Source organism: Mesoplodon densirostris, chromosome 1 (assembly GCF_025265405.1).
Source record: "Mesoplodon densirostris isolate mMesDen1 chromosome 1, mMesDen1 primary haplotype, whole genome shotgun sequence".
NCBI classification, from domain to species: Eukaryota; Metazoa; Chordata; class Mammalia; order Artiodactyla; family Ziphiidae; genus Mesoplodon; species Mesoplodon densirostris.
The window spans coordinates 76,048,367-76,065,639 of NC_082661.1; the positions used below are offsets into that span (position 1 = coordinate 76,048,367).

A 17,273-nucleotide genomic window follows, 5' to 3' on the forward strand; every position below is an offset into this window, starting at 1 on the left:
AATCAAGATACAGGACATATCTTCTGTCTCTACTGGGAATGTTGTGAAGATGAATGAGATGCTGAATTTACAGGGTTAGCTGAGCTCTGCCAGAAGACTGTTGTAGATTTGTGCTATTTAATTTTACTTAATGTCATAAATGCCTCCCCCACCCCCATTTTCAAAAACCCCTGAAAACTTCATCTTTCAATTAATTGGTGTCAGGTAGTCCAAAGATTGTAGCCCAGATATCTGGGGATTATAATTCTTTTCTTCTGTGCTAACAGTGTCCTTATTTCTTGCAGTGTAGCTTTCTTTATTCCTCTGTGAAGATCTGGTTCCTCAGATCAGACATCAGAGTGTTTTTGGAGCACAGGATGGAGAAAGATTAGATGTATGAAAGAATCGCACAGGTTGAACAGCAAAGCAGACAGAAGCAGAAAAATCAAACAGGCACATGCTAGGCTGGAGAGGTCACCTTTTCCCCCTTTTCTCCTAGATCACCCTTCTCGCCTCGTGGACCAGGGAAACCCTATAGGATAAAAAGCAAACCAAAAAGATCTATTGGTATAACGGTGGCAACATCATATTGAAAAAAAACCTTAAGAATTCATGTTTCTGAACGCAAATATAAAGAAACGTGGCATGCCCTCAAATCTCAAAACTTAGATGGGTAAAGTGGCACTTAGAAATAACAGTTTCCTAATATCCCAAGTATCTGTAAACAAAAGGTTTCTTGCTTTTTCTCCAAAGAAATGTATAGTGGAGAGAATATCAGGATCCTAGTTTGAATCCTGGCAAGTTCTCTGATCTGTAGGACTGTGGGCAACTTACTTCACCATTTTAGTCCTTTGACCATAAAACGAGGTTAATACCTATTAATACTACACATCTGCTGGTGTGAGCATTAAATGTGATGATATATATAAAGTACCAGAATGATGTCTGCACACAAATGGTGCCCAATAAAGACTAACTACTATTACTTTTTGCTACTGCTATTATTCACATAATACAGGATGAGCAGTAATCATTTTAGAAGGTATTGACTTTTGACATTCTCTATTTTTATAGAATTATGTTACTATAAGATATATAGAGGCTTTATGCTAAAAAGAAAAATACTGCATAATAGCTTTGAGAATAAACATACCATTTCCTACGGGTAGCATGTGAAAGATACTTCGATTTTATGCATATTTTAAATTAAGTAATTTAACCACTCATGTTGAGTGTCTCTAATTTGGGAAAGTATTTTGAAGTGCCTCTATCAACTGTCAGTTATTAATTTCATACTAGATAATTATGCTTTTTGCTTTTATGTCTATCTCATGCCAACCCTAGTGGTTTATTTCGTATTGCTGCCTACACGCACAGCAATATATTCTGTACACATAACTATGTGCACAGAAAAAAATTAGAAGTCTTCTTGCTGTTATTGATGATGGAGACCATCAGCATCTATTATAATGGGATGATGTTTATTGTAGGTATTACTTACATCAAGACCAGGCTCTCCATCTTTCCCCTGCCAAAGAATCATAGTAGCTACATTAGTGTTCCTAAGTTTCATGAATAGGTGATTATTCTATTTAAGGCTGCCTGGACATGCAACACTAGTATAAAAACAACTAACTCAGAAATGTGAAAAAGATTCTCTATTGATTAGTAACACAAATTTCTTTCACTAAATCAAGTGAAGTGACTGTTAATGATGCAGGTAAGGGTCATGAAAATGTTTTTATTATATATCAGGTTAAATAGTCTGATATTTTGCTGAAGTTTAATGCTTGGTATTCAAGTTATCAATCAAAAGCAAAAATACTGTTTAGTTGATTTAAAAACACACCAGCACTCACAGAATAAGCAAATCTATGCTACTTTAGTTTGACAACTTAGTAGTTAGCTCATAAGTGTGTAAAGAATGTGAAAACTATTTATTGTTAAATACAATTTTAATTTGGCTAGATGTACACCTTGTCTATAAATATTGCAGGTGTGAAGATCACAGCTTAAAAACTGTAAATTAATGATTCCCTATTATAGAAGGAATATAATACTGCTGTGCAAGGATGATCCATTCAGCCTTATGGAGCAGATTTTCAGGGCATTGAAAATCACACAACAAATCCACCCAAAAGTTGTTGAGAGGTTGCTTTGATTCCACCAGTTAGATTTTGAAATCTATTTTAAAATCAGCATCTCTTTTAGCACTCAAGTAATCATGGTTTGAGCTTATTATTTCAATTCATAAAAACTAGAAAGTACAAGGTACGTGGAAAGTACATAGGGGTTAAAAACCTTGAGACAACAGTATATGCTTCTACTGTAGTCCTACCTTCCCCATCAAATCATTTACGATTATCCCAAAGATGATATTCTGAAGCAAACCTGAGGCCCTCAATTTGAAGTGGGTGTAATTGAGAATTTTCAGAAGATAGAACACTATCAGCCTTCTCTGTTCTGAAGATCACTTGTCATCACAGTTATTTAGAAAGGTCAGAAACATCAAAGTCTTTGTAAACATCAATTTGAGAAATACCTTTTATTAGCAAGAGCAGTTTGTGTAAGTGATATATGAGAACAGATAAAGTCTGAAGAGAGTTTTTTAAATTAAGCTTCCACACCCACTTCTGGTACAATGACCTCCCAAGGAAGGGCCAATTATGAGTCTTGTCAGATGGCCCAGGGAGGGGTTATCTGACAGTCAAAAGCCCCCTTTCAGGTTAGCACTGTCCATCTCATGGACAACCTCTGATGCTCTCAATCTGGTGAAGTGTGTGGGTGTCTGTACGTGACTGTAAGAATATGACACAAATGTGACCTATCTCTGAAGTACACAGTTACATTGACGTTGAAGAGAATTAGTGGATTGTTCTTTGCTCCTCTAATGGGATTAGTCTCCCCACGAGGGGAGGGTTAACCACGCCAGGGACAGGTCATCTGTACATGCTGAAGGGAAACACCATCGCGAGACAAGAGAACTCACGGGAAGACCATATGGCCCTCGGGGTCCTGGCTCTCCCATAGCTCCTTTTTCACCCTATAATGAAAGGTGAAAGTGCAAATCATAAACAAACACCTATATTCACACACTTTCCCCGATGGCCTGTGGCTAAAGCCTCTACTTGAAGTATCATTCTGTCAAAATTCCAAAGAGTCAGGCTCTTTCAGGGCCGCTGCCAGTGATACAGCAAAAGAAATCCATGTTAGCATATTTTACAGAATCACCTTTGAAAGAAGGACTGTCTGCCTAGCGGTGCAAAAGGACTTGCATAACAAGGGTGTGGTGCTTGGGTTTCTTTGGCCTTACTGTGAAATGTTTATTTGTTGCTAATTATTTTAAGTTACTACTTTTTCGAAAACGTAATAAGAAAATTCTTTTTCCCCCTACCAAATGTCTCTTCAGCAAGCCCTTCCTCCTTGACTGCCCCTGCCCTTAATTGAGCTGTATTTTACTTCACGGTGCTCATACACCAGGAGACATACCCACGTTGTAACTTGTCTATTCTCTGCTGAGCCCCTCACTAGAATCTGCACATTAGGGTGCCAGGGCCCTGGCTTTTTTTCCTACTGCATGCCCTCAGCTTATAATAGTGTCTGGCACATCAGTAAATAATTGCAGAATTCATGAATCAAGTCAAATCAATAAAATCACGTATGTTTTGCTTCCTTTTGGAAAAAGAGGGTTTAAAAACTTTTATGCTTTCTACTCAATGCCTGATAAGGTAGGAATTTACTACCTCATCACTCTCTCTCCATGTACCTATGTAAGTAGCAGAGCTTGTCTCGGCTTAAACGATAATCTTTTTTAAAAAAAAATTATTTTATTATACAGCATGTTCTTATTAGTTATCTATTTTATACATATTAGTGTATATATGTCAATCCCAATCACCCAATTCATCACACCACCACCACCCCCGCCACTGTCCCCCCTTGGTGTCCATACGTTTGTTCTCTACATCTGTGTCTCTATTTCTGCCCTGCAAACTGGTTCATCTGTACCATTTTTCTAGGTTCCACATATATGCATTAATATACGATATTTGTTTTTCTCTTTCTGACTTACTTCACTCTGTATGGCAGTCTCTAGATCCATCCACATCTCTACAAATGACCCAATTTCGTTCCTTTTTATGGCTGAGTAATATTCCATGGTATATATGTACCACATCTTCTTTATCCATTCATCTGTCGATGGGCATTTAGGTTCCTTCCATGACCTGGCTATTGTAAATAGTGCTGCAATGAACACTGGGGTGCATGTGTCTTTCTGAACTATGGTTTTCTCTGGGTATATGCCCAGTAGTGGGATTGCTGGATCGTATGGTAATTCTATTTTTAGTTTTTTAAGGAACCTCCATACTGTTCTCCATAGTGGCTGGCTGTATTTACATTCCCACCAGCAGTGCAAGAGGGTTCCCTTTTCTCCACACCCTCTCCAGCATTTGTTATTTGTACATTTTCTGATGATGCCCATTCTAACCAGTGTGAGGTGATACCTCATTGGAGTTTTGATTTGCATTTCTCTGATAATTAGTGATGCTGAGCAGCTTTTCATGTGCTTCTTGGCCATCTGCATGTCTTCTTTGGAGAAATGTCTATTTAGGTCTTCTGCCCATTTTTGGATTGGGTTGTTTGGTTTTTTAATACTGAGCTGCATGAGCTGTTTATATATTTTGGAGATTAATCCTTTGTTGGTTGATTCGTTAAACGATCATCTTGAATGCTTATAAAAAAAATAAGTATAATTAGAGGTGGCCCCAGGAATATGAAATTGTGATAATAAAAAGAGATGTCTGCATTTCAAGTAGTGTTTTCTTCTTCTGCCATCTCCAAAATTAAACTGTCAGTATTTAACATGGAAACTTCAGGAGAATGATGATGTTTATGTGAGGGGCCAAAAGAAAATGTTACCTTCTTTTATCACACCACTGAAGAAGTTTAACGGTAGCAAATCTCTTCCAGGGGTAAAATGTCAAGTTCAGCTGATAACTGTGCATGCAGATCCAAGTATTATTCTGTGTTTCTCTACACTCCAAATTCCCATGTGAGCAAATTTCAAGTCACTGTCAACATTCTTCTTTAATTTAAACTTAGGGTTTGTTGGTGCTAATTAGCACTGTCACTTAGAGGCACATATAGTATAGGGAGATTTGGGGGAATAAATATGATAAAAGCTTATTGCACTTTTACTCATTATTACTTTATGTTTATTACTGAAAGAGCAGGAATTGCATTCAGTAAAGTGGCTAGGCTTTGAAATGAAACAGATTTAAATTTGAATGCCAGTTCTGGCACTGACTGATTGCATGGCCTTGGGTAACTTTCTTAACCTTTCTGTGCCTGTGTTTCATTGGCTGTAAAATAAGAAGAGTAATACATATTCTGCAAGAATTTTTCTGAAGATTAAGTGTGATTATAAAATATGAAATTATATGTTGCCAAATAATATGTCCATAAAAAGAAGCTCTCATTATTATCGTACAGTTAGAGGTCTTGTTTTTAATGAAAAGGGCTTGGCAACCCAAAGAGCACTAATTCAAAATAAAGTTCTTTCAGTTTGATCTGTCAGTGTTATTTATGATTTTTTAAGTGGTGGTGGTGCTGTTGGTAATGGTGTGTGTGTGTGTGTGCGTGCACACGCGTGCGTGTGCATGTGTGTGCGTGCATGTGTGCGTGTGTAAATGGGAGGTGGAGATTTAGAAGGAAGGTTCATGTAACCTGGAGTTGGTCTAATTCGTAAAAACTCAATGGATTAGAGTAGCTCTGGTTTGAAATATCTCCACAGATTATTATTATTATTATTATTATTTGTGGTACGCGGGCCTCTCACTGCTGTGGCCTCTCCCTTTGCGGAGCACAGGCTCTGGACGTGCAGGCTCAGTGGCCATGGCTCACGGGCCCAGCCGCTCCGCGGCATGTGGGATCCTCCCAGACCGGGGCACGAACCTGCATCCCCTGCATCGGCAGGCGGACTCTCAACCACTGCGCCACCAGGGAAGCCCCACAGATTATTTTGATATACTTACTCCCTTCTTCCTCCTCTGATTGAGTACTTCAGCTTTATTTTGTTTTCAAAATGAATATACGGTGGCTGATTTGAATTCAGCTGTCACTAAAGCTGTGGAGATCCTCTTGCAGAATTGCTCACCCCGAATACTTAGCTTAAGCTAATAATGACAATTCCATCTCACTCCCAGTGACTGCTTCAGAAGTGGACATATGACCCAATCCTGGTCAATGAAGTGTCAGGGGAAGTGACTGGGAAGCTTTGGGGACGGTTTCCTCACAGCTAAGGAGGGTACAGGAGAAGACAGTCCCTATGTTTGCTCTCTGCCGATGCCTCGCCAGAGGGGAGGTCTGGAAGTGCTGCAACCAGCTTGCCTGTGGTCAGAAGACAAAGCCAGCTCTTGCAAAGGGCACAGAAGCAAAGCCTAGAGTTCCTCCTTTGACTATTTTGTCACACAGAACTATACATTTCTTTATTGTTTAAGCCATTTTGAGTTGGGGTTCTGTCACTTGGAGCCAAAAGCAGCTTAATGATTTCAGCTTGAAAACTTTTAGGAATGAAGGATTAACACAGGGCCTTGAATGTGCAACTTCTTTTCCGGGATTCATTCATTCCAAAAGAACTTTGAACCTCTCAGATTTAACACACTCTACGGAGTTCCTTAGTGGTTACAAGGCCAAGATGAAGAAATCAGCTGAAGGTAGGACGATACGTGCTCTGAAGAGCTGACTACTAATGCTGCCAGTCATGTATTTGACAATTCTTTTTTTTTTCTTTTCTTGCGGTACGTGGACCTCTCACTGTTGTGGCCTCTCCTGTTGCGGAGCACAGGCTCCGGATGCGCAGGCTCAGTGGCCATGGCTCATGGGCCCAGCCGCTCCACGGCATATGGGGTCTTCCCGGACCGGGGCACGAACTCGTGTCCCCTGCATCGGCAGGCAGACTCTCAACCACTGCGCCACCAGGGAAGCCCTTGACACTTCTTGAATAACACTGTCTGTCAAATGCCTGGTTTCTTTTAGACTGGTCTCATTTCATTCAGGATCTTTAATTTGCATGTCTACCCTGAGGAATTATTCTAGAATGAACCCCTTTCTTGATTCCTGCCTCTTTAAAATTTGAAACTTTTTCAAGAGAGTCCAGATGGCACCTCCATCAATTAACTTTGAGAATCACACTCCAGTTTAGCACTTAGGGAGAGGGGCACTTGGAGAGAGTACTGATATCTGATCCAGTTAAGACAGTTAACATGCTGAGTAGATACAAGTGTAACACTTTACACTGCACACCATTTGACTTAAACTATGCCTTCACAAATTCTTAAGCCATTTCATTTGCTCTCCTGGTGAATTCTACCCGGGTGCTGAGACCTGATACTCTTATGACACTGGAGCTCTCGGAAGTAACAGCTGATTTACCAAACGGTAAACCCTCTTGAGTCCCAGGGCCTTCTGCCACTAGACTACTTGAGATTTGCTGCTCCATTTTTAGTCCATGTACTGGATTTCTTGATACAATGCTTGAATGTACCAGCAGCATGAGGCTCTTAGCTTTTAAATCTTTTTAATTAAGATGATCTTCGTAAGTCTTTTGTTTGACCTTAGAAATAAATTCAGCTGATTTATTTCCTTTAGGACTCACCTCTACCTAGAAGGATTCTTGGGTAAAGCCAGACTTCCTCATCGCTGAATGCCCAGCATGTACTATTTGTATTCATTATCTAGTTATTCCTTGCAGATATTTTTTTCCTCTGCAATTAGATTGTAAACTCTTCTAGATCATGGGAAATAGCTGCTTCCTTCACAGTACTGAGTAAGTATATACAGTGTATTAATAAAAGGTTATAAGATGATGAATCAATTATTATTATGCAATTTATTAGAACAATAAGCAAAATAGACTTCATAAATGGGAGGAGAGCGTTTTCATTCCACACGAGGAGTATGTTGTGTTTTGTACATCTTAATGTGATAAATACTTACTGAATAAGTGAATTCACTTTATAGGACATGGAATTATGGGATGGGGATGTATGCCAAAGAAATCACTATGTGGCCATCTATTTTAAAACAAATTATCCCAGACTGATGAAACTCTATCTAGTTTTAAAAGACCACAAAGTTGCACAATGAATCATTCCAACATTTTGAAGTCCTCACCATTAGGATACTTTCTTTACATCCTATCCTGGATGGTGGGGAAACTGACAACACAATTCTACTCAGATACAAAAAAAACCTTCTAAGTTTTTCAGGGTGAGGAAAAGAAAAAGCAGAAGAAAAACAGAGAAAGAGGGAGAGAAGTTCCAGACAGATGACCAGCTGCTGATGCTGTAGTACATTTTTTTGTGTCAGATGTTTATCTTCCACTCTGAGTGTCTTTTTTCCCCCCAAAGATATGGAAACATGGCTTAGCAATAGAGAGGTTAGTGGAAGGTTTTTGTTTTATAATGCACTAAAATTATTTCCTTATGGTTAAAGAAAGGCTATTCTTTTGCTAAAAAAGAGAAGCATGTGTAACTGTGCAGAGAATACTTAAGTTTTGTAAGTTCCCTTTAGAAAAGTTATAATTTATTCTGAATGAATACAGTAGCTTTATATAAAAGATTATCAACCAGAATATATAGTCCTGGAAATTTTAGACCTATTGACATCAACTTTCTGGATTAAGGCCAAATGAAAACATCTTCCTTAGGGGTTAAGAAGGAATGGTCTGAACTATTTACTTTAGCTATGAAAATGTATGCATTGGTTTTTTTTGTTGTTGTTGTTAAGGCAGGCATATTCTAATACTCTGTCATTCTCTCAGTATGAGGACTCTGAATAGAACTTAAGATGGCATCTATTTCCATTTACTATTAGATGGCCCTTTATTTCTTCTGGGAAATGAACAGCTCAGATCAACTAAAATGGAAAAGCCACACTCTGTGTTTTCCTTAGGTCACAGCTTAATAACCTCAGGAGCAACTTACTCTTTCTCCTTTGGGACCTGCAGGGCCATGGGGTCCCATAGGGCCATCTGTACCCTAAAAAAAGATAAAAATAATATAATATGAGACATATCCCAAGGGCTGTAAGAAAAGCAGTTATAATTTATCCTGGACTTTTCCTGGGTGAATGATGCCTTAGAATGTCAGTAAGACAACACATCTCCTTTCAAACTGCTTTATGCTTGATTCTTTCAGGCCAGTAGTTTTCAAGAAACTCATGCAAAAGGGATGAATTATATAACTGCTTATTTCAATGAAAGGCTCACACAAAATACTGTATATCATATTTAATTATATATTTCCTCCCTGACTAAATGGAACATCTTCACTTTGCCCCCCAAATCTTAAGAAAAAATTAATTGTTTTTGCTTCACATCACCTCTTCTTCACATCCATTCTCTGCCCCTACAGTTACCCCTACTCCTCTTGGCCACAAATGCTCTGAAGTCTTATTTTCAGCTGTTTAAGAGGCTCGAATAGTTGTACAAGTAAAAAAAAAAAAAAACTTAAATAAATGAGAACAGTGTTTAACTTTTCAAACTTTCTTCAATTCTGTTGGAAGCAGCAGGGGGCTTAGAAGGAAGGAATTATTCTTATAGGTTCTGCTGCAGTGGCTCAAGTCACTGGGCTTATAAGGCACAAACCAGGCAGCTGGATGATTTAATGGCATAATTGCCCTCTGGCCTCCTGGTTCAGCATTAGGATTTCTGTGGCAGATGAGATAATATTTGGATGAATATAGAAACACTGAGGTCCAGTGAAAATAATGACTGCCTGAAACAGGTTTTTAGAATTGAAGAGCTTGGAATTCTTTTTGATTCTTAAAAATGTAACAAGGACTTCAGGTATATTTGCTCATTTTCAGGAAGACTATGCTTAGATTTGCAATGAATTTATTATGATATTTGCAAACAGAAACTATTCTAGCACAATTCTTTTAGTATTCCTATTTCTGTTTTACTATTCTTGTTTACTCTATGAGTCTTGTGATATGAAATAATTCAGGGTTTTAAACTCATTCTAATGTTGGTGAATTATCAACATCAGTCTGATCTTTGTCTTACTGCCTGAACTCAAAGTTCATCTTCAGAAGACTTCTAAAGATTGAGGACCTGTAGCTGAAATTTAAGAGATGGAGCTGTTAAGAACCATAGAAAAGAGACAAAATGACAGAAGACAGACAAGTCATTTCAATGAACAGAGATCTGAAAGTTAGTTCCAAAGAAGAAGTTACATTTCTAATATGGACATAAACATAAAAGGAAAAGCAAGTTAAAATAAATTCACATGATTTTGATTCCTTCAGAGGGCCCCTCCCATGGAATTGCAGGAAGTGTTCATTGGTTATGGAAAAATCTGTCTGGGATTCTACAACAACGAAGCCAATTAGATTGGTCATTCTTCCCACTTCACAAGTTATCCAGACTTGAACCCAGGCTTCAGAAAGATGTTCTGAAGTTTAGGCTGTATGACAAACAAGGCTGCAACCCAGGCTTTGTCTACCTTTCCCTTTTCTGCCACTATCTTTGTCCACTTTCTTCTGCTCCAGTCCTATGTACCCCTCATCATCTGATGGGAGTCTGTCCTGAAGCATAAAACTCCTAGCCACAAAACATGTTGGAGCAAGTTGAGGTGCTGACTCACCCGGGATCCTGGCTTTCCGTCTAAGCCAGATGCTCCCTGTGTGATTTGGTTGGTAGCAGGGTTGGTGGGTGTAACACGAATGACAAGAACAGAGATTAGTATGAGGTACTGATGAACAAATGTAACACTTCAAACAACATAATACGCAGTCACAGGGTTCTGGGATGAATATCACTTTGCTACAAATTGTTAGTTAAAAAAAAAAACAACCATGTGACAATAAACACCCCACAGATGATGGCATTTTTATGACATTTCCATTTGATAAATTCTTACTTAGAAATCAAGTGAATGAGGTTTATAAAGTGGGCTTTAAAATAGTTACCAGTAACAGTCTGGGTTGCTAATTTCCATATGAAATTAATTTTCTAAAGACTGTGCCATTCACAATATATTTCTTTCGGTTCTGAAAAAAAAATAATGGCCAATCTTCTAGGAAAGGGCTCATTATAATAATCAATCAAGTTAGAATTTCAGAGGAAAAGAAAACAGCTCTAGTTTTACTTGTTAAAATAGCATTTATGAATAACAAATGCAGAATTTTAACATGTCAGGGTGACTCTGGATTTTACACAGATGATACTCATTGTTTTCTGGATTGTTCTTACTGTGTTCACATTAGTCACCACTAGAGGGACTTCTAGGAACAGGAAAAAGCCAGAAAAATTTCATGAGTCCAAAAAGAAATAACTGTCCCAAACAACATTGTTCCTCAGCTCACTTCAAGTAATCAAGCATCAAAGTCTGAAAGGGAAATGCTTTAAAAATAGAATGTTGTTCTCAGGCAATGCATGCTTTTCTTTCCCTTCAACTCTAGGCTATGCATAACGTATGACCAAAAGATGACATTTTCAATGCTTGTTTCAATTATAAGCGCAATTACTTTTTTGGTATGGCTTTTGTATCTCAAAACTCAAATGTTTATTTATAGTCCTTTAAAAATGTTGATTTGATCAAGGAGTATTTAAGAAAGACAATGCACTAGTTCTGTACATCTCTTGGCAAGGTTGCAGAACTATTTCCCCATTTTATGCTTCAGATGTAGTTAATAATACAAAATGGAAGAAAAAAAATTTATTCCAGCTGCAAACTCTAGAAATGATGCTATACCATACATTTTGGGGGATACTTTTCATTTTTTATTTTACAATTCCTTCTGTACAATCCTATTGTGAGTCAGATTATAACTGCAAAATTCAATTTACTTAGCAATGATTAAAATTTAAAAAAAATACGTGTGTTATCATTCTCTTAATGCTAGCATATGTAGAGCTTTTGGCTAAATGATACATAAAAATGACCACTAGTCCTAGATTTGAAATTAGGGCAAACTTTAAAGAAATCAGATTGAGGGTTTAAATAAAATAGAAATCTAAACTTTCTTTTGCTTTTTGATACTTCCTTCAGAGTCACCATTACTAAAATTTAAAAATAAATAGGGGGATGATAAAATTTTTGCACTGATTATATAATATTATATTTACCTGGAATGTGAATTAATGACTCATATATATTATACAGGTTTTAGGTTTTATACCTGTGGCATGATCTAATTGGTGTGATTTAACCTATACTCTAATGTAAGGCTTACATCATTCAATAAATGAATACATATTAAGCATCTACTAAGTGCCTGATCTATGTAAGGGATCGGCTATCAAGAGGAATACTTTAGTACTTAGAATACAGTACTTGTGGGAAAAATAAAATAAGTAGTCACAAATTTTTTTATGGAGACGTGTATAAACTATTTTCTATTACCAATTTTATGTCATATTTTAATAATGTAATCTATAACGTTCTTTACTAACTTTTATCTGCATTCACTGAATAGACAGCATATGAAAAGCTTGAAACTAAAACTCATATTTAGGAATTCCCTGGCAGTCCAGTGGTTAGGACTCTGTGCTTCCACTGCAGGGGACACAGGTTCGATCCCTGGTCAGGGAGCTAAGATCCTGAATGCTGCACGGTGCAGCCAAAAACAAACAAACAAAAAAACAAAAATAACCCCTCATATTTAATAATCATTTAAAAATATCTTTTTAGTTGTTGTGGAAAGAAGACTAGCATAAAGTGCATGAAAGTTGGAAATCTCCTTTTCATTAAAAATAAAAATCTCTAAATAACTGCAAAATACTTCTTCCATACTATCCATTATTGCCGCAAGAACCTCGTAAGAGGGCATTTCCAGCACAAACAACATACAACATTTAGACCACAATATGATTGATTAATGTAAGGAGCCACGGCACTGATCTCACGCCTTCAACAATGGCCAATTGCATACCTTCCACTAACAGGGGGCTGTGGTTTTTGGTATTGAAGAAGAAAAAATAAAAATTGAGGAGGATTTGACACTACACTAAATAATAAAAACATTTGGGAGAAATTATGAAATAATCCGCATAATAATTTTTAAAGGGGAGGGTGATGGGAGAAGAATTGTCAGCCTTAAAAGAGGAAGGTTGGCATGTATGTAATTGAATGACAAAACATTTATAGCATCGTTTGTTACGGGGTCTTCCTCTGACACAAGAGCAGACATCAGAGAAAACGAAACCGGGCTGAGCTCTGCGCGAACACAGTATGTTTTCCAGTTACGGAAATCTCAACCATAAGATGGTCACTGAGTAAACCAGAGTTCTTACTTAGGGTAGAAAGAAAAGTCTGAGATTTGCACTGAAATGGAAAGTTTTCTTTACTTACTGGAAGACCAAGGGGTCCTCTGTCACCCTTTTGACCTGGTTCACCCTTCAATCCTTTAACACCATTTAACCCTGGTTCACCCTAAATGCAAAAGCAAATGCCGATTTTGGTTGCTATCATGGGTGTTTCAACTTCGAGAGAAGAGAGCCAGTCTCTGAAATGGTTGCAGATTCCAGTTTTAGGTCACAGCAGAGTCAGGCTAGATTTGTCTTGCATCAGTTCAAAAATAATTTAAAAAATTTTAAGAATTAACAAACTGAAATTGACAATTGAAGCAGAACTCCTGAGAAAGTGTGCTCCGTACAAGCAAAATGTGTATGTCTGAGCTTCAAAATTTTCAGTTTTACCTCAAGGAAATTGGTGTTATGCTACATTGTTCTGACCAAGTCATCAAAGACAATCGGAGTGGAGGATACTGAAGGAGGTTGAGCAGGAAAGACTCACTCTGCTGGAATGAAAAACTGGAATATGCAGGACAGTGTTATATATATGAATATTTTAAGCCTTTAAGCATTTTGCCAAGGGGAATGAGCTAAAAATGTAGCAAATGACTTTTGAAGTAATGCCATTTGGTGAATCCTCATTCACTGACATTGCAAATCAGGTCCCTACATGGATTAATCAGTAGAATAGACAACATAGAGCCAATCCTAGAAGAGAATGTGAAGATCACAGAACTTATATGTGGCTTTACTAACTGTTTATCTGTCCAATCTCAGAATAAAGTAGGTTTGAATTTAACTTAAGGTGACAGTACAAAAGCCATGATAAGTGATAAATTCTCTTGACTCTGTTTTTAAAAACCTAAGAATGTAATACAGTATTTTCTATCGGCAGCAGCATGTTAGAAATAGAATTCTGATCTGTTCCCTTTTCAGCTTTTAAGTACAGATATTAATTTCATCAAGAAAATCTTGAAAGACTTGTGGAAGGAAGATGATTTCAGTTTTAAATGCCCTATAGAGTCCTGAGTGGTGGAGGTGGGAGAGGGGAGAGGTTATGCTTATATGGTAGGAGGGATTATTAATCTGGGCAGTATTTCCCCCGTTTGCTTGATGGTGTAAATCAGTGCAGTACTTGTTAAGGAGTCCAGGGCACCACCTGGACCATAGCAGCACAGGAATGGTATTTTTAATGTCTCCCAGGTGATTCTTCTCATCAGGAAATTCTAGGAAACAGTGAGCTAGAGTCATCCATGGAACCATGCTATATATTTTAACTTTCAAAGGGGTCACAAAATAATAAACACATTGGCATGACCTAATGGAGTTTGGCAGTTCTGAGGAGAGGAAGTTTGCAATGCTGCCACTGTAGGAAAGCCAAGTGTTCTATGTTTGGTAAAGTGTGATCCTGGGAATGTCCCAGAGCTAGAGCCAATGTGAGATTAAAGCCAAGGCTCAGTAGTCAACTGCAGTTAACTGGTCTAAACTTGAGATTCAGGGCTTTACATGTGTGTGGACTTTCATTCAGCAAGTGATCTTAAGATGATGAATCGGCAGGGCAGCCTTGGTAGGCTATGAAGTTCTTTGGTGAGGAATCATGCATTGATAGGAATGGGCGTTAACTGAGAAGGTAAGTTTAAACAATCAAATTCTGGGGCAAAAATTTCAAATTTCAACTCTGAACCTAAATTCTAGTCCCAGATCTGTCATTTAATTGGCAGTGCAATTTAGAGCAAATAACCTAAGTCTCCTGAGCCTATAGTTTATTATCTATAAAATCAAGGAACTAGCACAGATAATCTATGAGATGTTTTCAACTTTATAATTCTCTGAAATCTATGATTTAAATAACAATTGAAGTTAAGTGTAGGCAAAGTGAATCATTGCATTGTAGATATCAAAAGGATCTTGGGCATCTATTAATGTAATGGTGATGGGGTAACTGAATCACTCATAGAATTAAAAACTCAATCTTGGCGGCTTTGGCCTGAGTCATTACAATTAATCTGGTCTTTAATGGTACCTTAAAATCCAAACAGAAGTCAACAGAAGGAAATATTATTTAGTCCATTGTGGGGAAAGATGCCCAAGAAGGCTAGATAAGTACCTAGACCACAGAGCTGATAGATAAGCTCTCTTTTGACCCCCCCAAAAATGTTCTTACCCTAAAATATAATCCACGCCACTGAGACACTGTCAATCACTGGCCTTATCAGAAGGTAAGGTATTCTAAGAAGAATAAAGAGGCACGAACTCTTTCCTTTCTTGGGTGAGTCACCTGCTTCATCTCGAAAAGGAAACTCAGGTTTCTGGAGTCAGACCAATCCCTCTGCCACCTCTAAAGCTGGGGGGTCAGGGGGAGTGCTCAGAGGAGAGGGTGGGCTGCCTCTAGGTTTTCTGATTCTTAGTGCCAACACTGCATTTATGTGTCCCCTCACCCCCTCTCCATTTCAATGCATCAACTCACTACTGAGGAGGTTTCAAGAGTCACTGAACCTTTTCTCAAGCAGCCTTGAGGACTAGCTAAATTTTTCTGTTCAGAACAAAGAATCAAAACACAAGATTACAATAACAACTGACATTTTTTGGGTGTTTATTAACAGCTGCACTGGATATTCTGTGAAGTGTTCTATAATCATACTTCATTAAATCATCACAACACTCTGAGGTAAGTTACCTAGTTGAGTAAATGAAGGATTAGAGAGGGTAAATAATCTCCCCAAGGTGACACAGCCTGTCAGTGGCAAAGCTGAGATTAGAACATACGTCCTCATCACATATGCTCACTGAAAGAAGAAGCATGTCTTTCAGGGCTCATTTTAATCCTCTAAGGTGTCTTCTCGGTCTACACAAAGGCAAAGAATGCACCTTCATCCATCTTCACAATACAAATTGCAATAATTCTGACAAGGAAGGGATATTCTCCATTGTTCTCTTGTTAATTCAGAGTGTAGAATACATGTATGTGATGTAACCTTCTCCTTAGTATAGCATACTTGATATACCTCACCTCATTCTAGACTAGTGACCTCTGGGGGAGTACAAAATTAAGATGCTGGATAATTAAAGCATTTAGATGCAGTACTGCTATATGACAAGCAAGAAGTATCAACTAATAACATCTGAATATACATCTGAAGATACCTTACTAAGAAAGAGCATCTGGACTAGTCTGAGAATGTCATCAGATTCACTTTTTTTTTCTTTTAGAATGTTGATTTTGAGTATATTATGATTAGTAACTTAAGAAACTTACATAGTGACAAGGAAAAAGGCAAATTGAGGACTAATTCATCTCTAGGTGCTATCACTTAAGTTTGTTGTAAGTCATTCGTTGTGAAATTTAAACATCTGGATACTTAAAGGCTTAAAGATTATCTATATTACTTGACAAATAAATAAGACAGGACAGACATGCTTCTCTCATGCTTCCCCACGATTAACAATGAAACAGCCATCAAATAATCAAGGGATTTGTTGGATTACCTTTGGTCCAGGAAGTCCATGGGGTCCCTGAAAATGGAAAACACAGCTTTTAATTAAGAATTGATTCACTTTTTCCCAGCAGAAGTGACTATTAACTATTATATAAAGTAACAAAAGAGATGTATAACAAGAATCTTCTTGTTTGAGTTATAGCTAGATAGAGGCAGGCCAGTGGATGTTAATGCCTAGAGAAAGTTCCTTCTAGCTCTTGGATTCCTCTGTAATAGGGAATTCATTAACAGCAATTCTTTCTGCTAAATACCTGTGAGAGGGAGGGGGGAATCTACCAGGGTTATATGGAAGAAAAAAAAAAGTGTTTGTGAACCCACACTACTTCTATTTCTCAAATCCCTATTTTAAAAAATCTAGGTGGAATATGTGAGATACCTTATGAGTTTAAAATTTGCTAAAAAATTTTGAACTTTAAGTACCAGTGAAGAGGAGACCTTTTCAATTACTAACTGCTCTAGACCCAAGGTTTTAAGAAATCTAAAGGAGCAAGAAAATG

The 17,273-nt window shown here is 37.7% G+C and overlaps 1 protein-coding gene across 1 annotated transcript in view; it reads right to left on the reverse strand.

Annotated features, from left to right (window-relative positions):
* Nucleotides 1-439: 439 nt before the first annotated feature.
* Nucleotides 440-17,273, reverse strand: part of COL25A1 (collagen type XXV alpha 1 chain) — a 482,146-nt gene continuing 465,312 nt past the window's right edge. Inside the window, exons 28-33 of the mRNA XM_060088451.1 lie at nt 16,766-16,792; nt 13,338-13,418; nt 10,629-10,664; nt 8,967-9,020; nt 2,969-3,022; nt 440-511 (exon numbers count right to left, since the gene is read on the reverse strand). Of these exons, the coding sequence (XP_059944434.1) occupies nt 440-511; nt 2,969-3,022; nt 8,967-9,020; nt 10,629-10,664; nt 13,338-13,418; nt 16,766-16,792 (324 nt within the window). The remainder of the gene's footprint in view (nt 512-2,968; nt 3,023-8,966; nt 9,021-10,628; nt 10,665-13,337; nt 13,419-16,765; nt 16,793-17,273) is intronic.